The 9283-nt window shown below is 34.7% G+C and overlaps 1 protein-coding gene across 2 annotated transcripts in view; it reads left to right on the plus strand.

Annotated features, from left to right (window-relative positions):
• MTDH (metadherin) overlaps nt 1-8153 on the plus strand; it is a 34362-nt gene extending 26209 nt beyond the window's left edge. Inside the window, exons 11-13 of one of the 2 annotated variants that reach the window (XM_075495012.1) lie at nt 186-305; nt 4265-4421; nt 6045-8153. In XM_075495012.1, coding sequence (XP_075351127.1) covers nt 186-305; nt 4265-4421; nt 6045-6115 — 348 coding nt within the window. In that variant the 3' untranslated portion in view covers nt 6116-8153. The remainder of the gene's footprint in view (nt 1-185; nt 306-4264; nt 4422-6044) is intronic. The other variant, XM_075495013.1, reaches the window with a different exon arrangement.
• Nucleotides 8154-9283: the final 1130 nt, after the last annotated feature.

Genomic DNA, 9283 nt, shown 5'->3' on the forward strand with positions numbered 1-9283 from the left:
TTCTATAAATTTTGAGTGTGAGCATAGGCTAATATTGGCCCACTACAAGTTTTTTTGATAGATTTTCTTAGCGATAGAAGCTGATTATGACAACAAAACTGATGTGCAGGGAAGAAGAGTCAGAACTTTACTGCAAACACAGGCTCTTTTTTTTTTTTTTTTCCCCACCCACCTCCCTTTTGTAGGACACTGAAGAACTGGATAGAGACGCTGGAGAGGAATTTCAGGAGGATACCTCAAAAGTTCAACCACAGCAGGAAATAGCTTTTTCTCTGAAGACCATAAGTACTAGTGAACCAGCTAAGGTAGGGATACAAAATTGGGTTTATGTTACAATTTCTGATTTGGAAGTGCTCAAAGTCCGTGGAAACATTAATGTGTGTAGGTAAAGTTACAGTAAGAATACTGGTTCAGCCTATATGTTTTATGAATATAAAGGTGATTGAGAGGTTGGGTTTTAGATAAAGGTCAGTTATGAGTTTTAAAATGGCTGTCTGTTCTGAAAAGCAGTATCTTCTAAATCAGTAGTCACTTTTGTGACTGTCAAGTTATTTTCTTGTTTGAATATTCAAGCAATAGTTTAAAACTTTGAAATCAGGAAACCTAAGACCTATTAGGTCTGAGTGCAAGACTAATAGCATGTTTTACTGTTTCACTGCCCCAGAATGAAGTGTTACTGACTTATATTCTGACTTAAATGCAGGCTAAATTTGATTTTTAATGGCTGTGCTGAGCTTAATATTAATGACTGAATAAGAAAAGTTTTTATTTGGACCAATTCACAAAATGTTTGCTTCAGCTCACAGTTGAAACAAATATTCTAGAGAATACAAGTTCTCTTTAATATTTCTCCAACTAGCAGCTTTTTTTTGATACTGTTATCCTACAAGCATCCCATTGTAGGAAGAAGTAAAGTATTTAATATTTCTAGTGGTACTAGTTCTGTGTTCCATAAAGAGTGAACAATACCAGTGAGACAGCAGTTTGGTACCACAGATTATCTGACACAATATTGAGTTTTACTTTTTTAATTGTTAAGCATTTGTTTTATAAAGATAACAAGGTCTTAAGATTCAAATGAAAATATTAGAATGGAATATTTTGCAAGAGGCTGCAGGTCACCAAAGAAAATGTACAGAAAGCGTTTATTGAGAACATGTGCCTTGAAAAGCACATTCAGATATACTTTTAGCTTATTCTAAATACCCTACATCACAGTAGAGCTTTTACTGTAATTATTTAGTTTACATTCAGTTCAACCTTTATTCAAGGTTAGCAACAGCTACCTATTCTATCTGAGTAGCACAGAGTTGGTTTTTGTGGGTTTTTTTGAAGCTGTATCTGAAAAAAGACATCTGTCTATGTGTGCAAGTGGCTTTATTCCTGGCAGTGTGTGTTTTTTAAAAAACTTAAAAGCAAACACATTGTTTTGTGTTGGAGGCCATAGTTGAAAATGTGTAGACAGAAAACTCACATTTGGATTGTGACATCAAGGTGGTTTTTTTGACATCCAGAAAGAGGTGTACTGGTGCATCCCAAAAGGCTAGCTTTCGCTGTTTTGAAATCTAAATTTATTTGAGAAATACTTTTCAGCTACATGTAATGATTCTTTTGATCTGCAGTTAGATATCTTGTTTTTTCTCATGAGGTGTCGGCACTGCCAAAATACCAGCCCAGTTTCAGTAGACTTTGCTCAGTTGTTTAGTCTTTAAAACCATACCCAAATTCCTAGGTGATTTGATGGCATCAGCTCTGATGTAGACCTACATTGTGCACTATTTTTGCGGGGCTTGAGTGCTCCTGTTATTCTTGAGTCTTAAATTCAGTCTGTTCACATATGTGCCTATGTATAGCTGTGTTAGTGGCAATTTTGTGAAACAAGACATAGGCTGTATTAAACTTGGTGTGGGGGCAAAAGACAAACAAAACTATTGCTAACAACATTCTCTGGAAGTTAGTTGGACTTGATAAAGGACAATTTGTGAATTGTTTTATCTGACAATGCAGATGGTCTATCAGTCTTTGTCAAGTCTCCTTGCCATCAGATTTGGCTTCATTGTAATTTCACACATGCAAAGATGCCTTCTGATGTTGTTTGACTTGGCTGTTCCAAAAAGTTTTAGAAACAGTCTGTGACTGATGTGTAAAATGGATGACTTAAGTTTCCAAGATAGGTAATCTAGTCTTGAGCAAATGCTCCAAAACATGAGAACCAACTATGAGGAAAAATAAACTAAGTACAAATAAGTTATTATCCAGAATATCCTCATAAAGACCAGAAACAGCTGGATGTTGAACACTTCTGATTTTTATCTGGTGATTATATTTTTCCCATATTATACATTGGGCTGTGTGGAAACCTTTGGCATTGTATCAGCAGGCACAGGTTTTAAATGAAGAGATATCTTTGGAAATCCTTCATTTGTAACAGTTTCACAAGTCACTACTGCATTAATAAATTGTAGAATTATGCATATAACTATTTATATTACCAAATAGGCTTTATTCATTGTTTCAGGTTTCCTTTCTGAACTAATTTGTTAACACAGAATATCCTAGCAAAGAGTAGTACCCAGTTCTTAATGTTTGGTATCACTATCCACTTCCTCTCATCCAAAATTCAGACAGAATTACAGTATTTGGAAAAATGTCCAGATAATGCTGTATGTACCTGTATCATTACATTTGCAATAATACTGTGTGCTTTAACATTCAAGCTGCAACATGTTTGTTAGTCAACCCGAGACAGCTGTATGCCATTTAAATCTTAATTGAGTTGCTTTACCTGCAGGTGGAGAGTGACTCTGTGACCTGAATCAATTACCTTGCACAACTAGGAGCTTTAAGTCCTCCTTCTGTTTTAGGGGCCACATCCATTTTGTTAGAGTTCATGTATTTGTGTAGCTGATGATTGCTAACCATTAGACAATGTTAGAATTGGCTAATCTTGGAAATCCTGTAGGATGGGAGTTCATTTTATGAGCATAGTTGGTATTAAAAAAAAAAAATCAAGATTACCATATTTTCAGTAGATTAAAAGAAATATTGCAATTATAGTTATTAAAAAAACTTGTTTCAGCTGATGTGTAAGGGCACAGCAAACTCCTCTACTCATAAAAGGTTAGAGAACTGCTGCCCTCTAAATTCATGTGTTGGGTTTTTTTAATAAAGCTGTTTAACTTCTTGCTCAGTACGATGTGATTAAAAAGAAAAGTTTAAAAGTATCTTTTTGCTCTTTTGTATGTTCTGACAATTTTTTAGATGCTTACATTACAGCGATGGAAACATACAAACTGGTGACTATAATGTTGGATCTGTGTACATCCACATCAAGGGCTGGATGTAGACTTCACTGTTTTGTTGTGATAGTTCCAGGTCCTGAATGTTGTGGCACAACTACAGCCATGACGTCTTAATAACACCCTAAGGTTTGGGGTTTATTGCTTGACTGAGGCACTGTTTTCTAATACACTCTTATTTGAAGCCTTTTGTCAGTAGGTCACCTGCTGTGGGATCATATGGTTTTTTTATGTTCTGACTTTCCTACTGGCATGTCAAAATTTTTTTTTCCATTTTTGACTTCTGTTTTACTGTACTTTAATTCCAGTAAGTGCTACACAGTAAGCTACAGTTAGATCTTGTCTCTCTAGTGGGAACCTTCAAAATAGACCGGATAATTGGAAAATAGTAGGAGTATCTTTTACTTGGCAGTTATTCCTACAGTAGTTTCCATTGAAATACTTTCTGACAGCTCTCACAAATATCTGTTATTCTAATATAAGCATAAAGAGTGTTTTGAGCAGTTGATAGGAATGACTGCAAATGCTTTCTAAATATATAAAAGTTTAATTTATTTTGGGTTTTGAGGTGCATATTTAGACTTACACAGCTTGCCCGTTTGCCTTGCAACTAAATGCATACGTGTCACTGTCTTGCATCTCTTCTGAATATGTATTCTAGAATCTTTTTAGGATCTTAGTGATTTTTAGATTGTTCTCCCTTTCTTTGCATGTCATGTATTTTAAGAATAATTCATTTGTGTGGTTTATCTTTGGTTGTATGCAACTAAAAGTTTTGGCGCTAGATGGCAGTCATAGTCTTGCAGCCTTGATTTACAATTTTGAAGGATTTTAATATTGGCTTAATTTTTCAATGCCATCTTTGCAGCAGCTGCTAAGTATACTGCCAAAATAACACCGTATAAGAGTGTTTTACTGTTATATGACTTAAACTTTTGGAAACTTTTTTTCTGTTTTTCAAATAGCCTGAGGAGGCTCCTTCGCTTGCTGTTTCTACTGAGCCATCTGTAATTGTATCAGAGAGCGATTCTGACAAGATTGCTTCCCAAGTGCCACAGATGCTGCAAGAGACAGATGTTTCTAGTCCCAATATTAAGCAAAACAGTGTGCCTCCTCCACAGAGTAAGTATCTCTCAGCACAATTCCTTCATCTGAATTCAGGGTGTACTTTTTTTTCCCATAGAGTGTATATAGACAGAATGCTTTGCCCTGAGATTTGGGTTTAGAGTGCCATATCAGGTACTGATGCATTTCATTTATATATCTTGCCATATTTTAGCTTTCGTTGAAGTACTTTGACAAATGTGCTTTCACTGTGAGGAAAAACTGGCTTTGTATGCTTGAATAACTGAAAATGTCTGTTGGCCTTGTCCAGTCCTTAACAGACATTTGGACGTACTCTTCACCATCAGGATTGGAGCTCCATGCTGTGACTAAGTAGTTCTGCCAACACTGTTTCAAAGACCTGCTTGCGAGTCTTCAGTGGAACAGATGGGTGCTAACATAGCAGTTGACAGGATGTTTAGCTACCAGAAATTTGGAAAAAAATACAAGCAATTCAATTTTCAACCTACTGGGGGTTTTTTGACTTATCAACTTAGCTCATTAACATCTTTTTCCATATGCTTCCATGAAATGTAGTAGTCATGGAGGAAAACAGTTGCTAACATGGGAGTACAAAGCTATTGGGTGATGCACGTATTTTTGTTGTAGCCTAACAGCACATACATCAGGCTGAACTACTGCAAGTATATTGCTTTTTGAAAATATGCTGTGCCCAGAGATGTCAAACGTATCCTCTGTTGTGCTCAGCAAAAGTGCTTGTACTGAAGTACTCACCCAGTAAGACAGAAAAATTGGAACGGAAATCAGGATGTGAAAAGCAATGCTTTTTTTAAAAAAAAAAAGGTGTTTGAATTAGACTTTTTAATGAGATTAATAAATACTGACATTTTGTAAGAAGTTCCTGGCTAAGTGTTGAAGTACTAAACCAATTTTTAATGACTGCAGAAGAAACTAGATTATTTTGTAATATTAGTCTCATTCAACTACACTAATTGGCTTCTTGGTTTTGAATATATTAACAGAATCTTTCAAGTCAATGTGTCAACTTACAACATTTTGTTCTGGTTCTGAAATATGAAGGCTTTTGTGACTGATTCATGCCTCAGCAATTGAAAGAACACCTCTTATGTTCAGAATATAAAATATTTTACCTGATTTACCACTTTTGGCAGCCAGCATGTTTTAAGGCAATCTGTTTTAATAAAATAACATAGTGCTGCTTTATTTGATTATGGATTCCATGTAACCACATCTTTACGTAGTCCATTATTTTTAAAAATACTCTTCTGACATGTCACATTTAGTGGTTAAAACCAGTGTAATCTGATAAAAGTGAACAATTAATGTCAGTTGTGTACATATGCATTATTTCCAGTTAGCCAAAAAATAATAATAACCCTACTGTAAATAATACGTCTAGAAAATGAATGACCTTCATTGTGTATCACTCTTTGTATTTGTGGTGTAAAAAAGTAGGTTGAAATTAGCAAATGCTGGTTTCGATGCACTTTAAATTAGACTATTTGGGAGAAGCAGGTAAATATAACTTTCCTTCAAAAATCATGCTAGTTGATTGTTCTGAATTACTTCATAATAATATGGGGTGTACCGTCCAGGATTTTAAGTCAGTTCCGTGTAAACTTCCTCAGTGCTAACGCTGTAGTTATGTTTTGTTTTTAGCAAAGTCTGAAGAAAGCTGGGAATCCCCCAAACAAGTTAAAAAGAAGAAAAAAGCAAGAAGGGAAACGTGAACTTCCTGAGATGGACATGTGTTGCTGAATACTGTCATGAAGATTATGCTGTTTATGCAATAATTTGTGAACATGTACAGAATTTTATATAAATTTCAAACAATTTTTAAAAACAGAACTGCTGTGAACACAAACATCTTTAAAAAGGAATCAAAGGAAAGTAACTTTATGATATAGCAAACAGAACATGCTACACCTGAAAGACATTCTGAAGAGTCTGTTTTTCCAACTTTTGGAGAGAGATCTTAATAAAAAACTGGTTTTACAACACAGTGCCCTGTTTACAACAGATTATACTCTCATCTACAGCTGCGGATAAAAGATTAATTTCAAGGAAGGGTTTTCTGTAAAAATAATTGTCTGTACAATAGTGGGTGTTTCTTGCCTCTCTTATGAGTGATGCATTAGAAGCACAGAATGTCAACCATTTGAATTTGTTTCATGCCTAAATCAAAGTGCTTTGATTAAATACATAATCTGCCATATCTTTACAGTAAGCTGGTTAGCAACTCTGCTAGCTGTTACAGGAATCACAAGTGCAAATCATTAACCATTTGTACAGTCAAGACCTTCATGGTTTATTATATGAAGTTAACACAATAAAACTGCTTTGGGTTAAAAGTTTGAGAATGTGATTTGAAACTTGAGTATGGTTCATGAAGTTATTTTTGATAATGTCTATTACCTTACTTGAATTGTTGAAGATAACAGTATATTTTTAAGAATGCAGTAGTGTGCATAAAATTGGTTTTCTCCTTCATTCCCTACAGTCCTTGGTTGATTCAGACTCCCGTCTAAAACCGTATCCTTTCAACTTTTAAACTTATGGAATGAATTGAAATCAAACGTTCCCTTCCCTTAACACTTTTTAACTTACCATACCCAATTCTGTTCTGCCATACCCAATTCTGTTCTGTTCTCTATTACTGAAACTCTGATGAAAGCAAAGTGAACTTTTTTCCACTCACAAATTATTTGGGATTTCAAAGATCTGTTGGAGAACTTGAGTGGCTTCAGACAGCTTTAATTGACATTGTCAAGACCAGTTATCAGGAACACATTTTTTTACTGCCTTAACCTGTAGTATGTAGAATGTGTCTAGACTTCTGGACAGGAGTTAGTGTTTTTATATAAAAAAATAAAAATTCATGCAAGTATAGCAGTTGTAAAATAAAGACCATTTCCCGCTTGAAACTGTTAATTAAAATGGTGTTTAAGATGTGTTGTCATTTTCAGGCACTGTGTAATTACATGGTATCAAACTGGCAGATGTGTTTGTGTCTGTAAGGTGCATGCTCAGCCATGTACACTGTAAATAGCCTCTACAAAAATTTGTTTGATAAGGATGGTAATTAACATCACCTGCTAAATTCAGTTAAAGAAGAGCCAAGATTTTTTTAAATGATTGAATTCTGATTGTGGCACAAACAGAATTGTTAACAGCTGTAACACATGGTACTGATCAACAATCTTGTACTCTTACTGTACTTGACTGCAGTTCTAATAAATTGATACTAACTTGCACAGGTATTAACCCCTGTATATCAGGAACATGTGACAAGTCTAAATTGATTTGTTAAAATAAATTGAGCGTATTGACAGTATTGATTTATTTACTGGGAGGGGAGTAATGCCTGAGACTGATACCTGTCAAGATTCATGTAAAATAAATTTAGAACTGAAGTACAGGTTTTCAGGGAATATCTTAAGGCAAACACAAAAATAGGATATTACAAAATCATGCAGAGTCCTTTGCATGTAAATAATATTTTAATTTTACTTGTCTTCTTCATAGTAAAGGTTACAAAGAATACCCTTTGAATTCAGGCTTGTAATGTATGTCCAAAATGTCTGTTTCCAATCTGTATGTTGTGCTATGAGCCTCTTTTGTAGAAAATAGGAAGATTTTATGTAATGAGAGAGACTGCCCCCAAGGGCTTTCACTGCATAAATTCTTTTTTTTTCCTCAAAGATAAAATTGGTGATATTTCTGGGTTAGTAAGCTCTAGCTCTTGAATAGCTTCTCATTCTGGAAAAATGAAACAAGCTAGCTAACAACATAGGAACCCTGCTAATTAACTGCTACTACTAAGCAGGATCGTATAAATACATAGCCTTCCTTTCAAAATGTTATTACCTATTTAGCAGCACCTCTTACTGTTTTCTTAATGTGCAGTTTCAATGTCATAGTGAAACTCGCTTTATTTGACATTCGTTAAAGAGGTAGTAACTGTATAGCATATTGTCTATAAATAGAAACTTGGTTATCTATGTACTGTCATGTTTCTATGGCTCAAGCAGTGGTTAGTCTTAATGATACACTGAATCCAGACTTCGGTACTTGGACAGAAAGAGAAAACACCATTTAAAGGAACTTAATCTTTTTTTCTTTTTTTCTTTTTTCTTTTTTTTTTGTTGTTGAATGCATGGAATGGTTTCATAAATCCAATATGTTGGGTTTTTCTAAATACTCTGGAATTATTTGTATGCGTAATTTAAACTTGTGATGATGTGTAATTGGATAGTCATGGCATATTTTTATTTCTTTTGTGGGGAGGGAAAGGTGTACAGAATTCATATGGGCTTGTTACGAAGATAACAACTGTGCACTGGTTTGGAGGGGGGTGAAAACTGTATTTCTGATGCCCTTTTAGAAGTCTAAAGAAAAAAGTGCAAGAGAAAAGCACTACTTTAATATTTACTAAGAAAGAATGTACATATTAAAAACATTTCAAACTTTATAGAAATACTTCTAGTACTGTTGTGTTGTAACTGAATTGTATCTCATTGGAAACTGCCTTATTAATAGTTCCTAGCCATGGGATTGTCCTGTGAATAAGGCTTTTGAAAAGTGCAGACATCAGAATACATGGTTTAAGCAGACTTTCAGCTGTTATTAATCATAGTTGTTTTGCCTTTAAATGACTCAAGTTGGTTGCCAGTCAAGATTTCAGTTGTCAAAAAAAAATGCATGTCTCTTGCAGCCACTTGTACCTGTGAGTCTCCTGGTGACCGCTGAGTACCAATGAAGTTTCAATTTCCAGGCCAGTACTGAAAGATTTCTTCATTGTGCTGCTGTAAATGGAAGAAAAAAAAGCTGGAAAATGGAATTACTTCTTAAAAGATATTGCTAAAATTATTTTACTGTTAAAATTCCAAGAGAATTGC

This window comes from Mycteria americana, chromosome 2, assembly GCF_035582795.1.
Source record: "Mycteria americana isolate JAX WOST 10 ecotype Jacksonville Zoo and Gardens chromosome 2, USCA_MyAme_1.0, whole genome shotgun sequence".
NCBI classification, from domain to species: Eukaryota; Metazoa; Chordata; class Aves; order Ciconiiformes; family Ciconiidae; genus Mycteria; species Mycteria americana.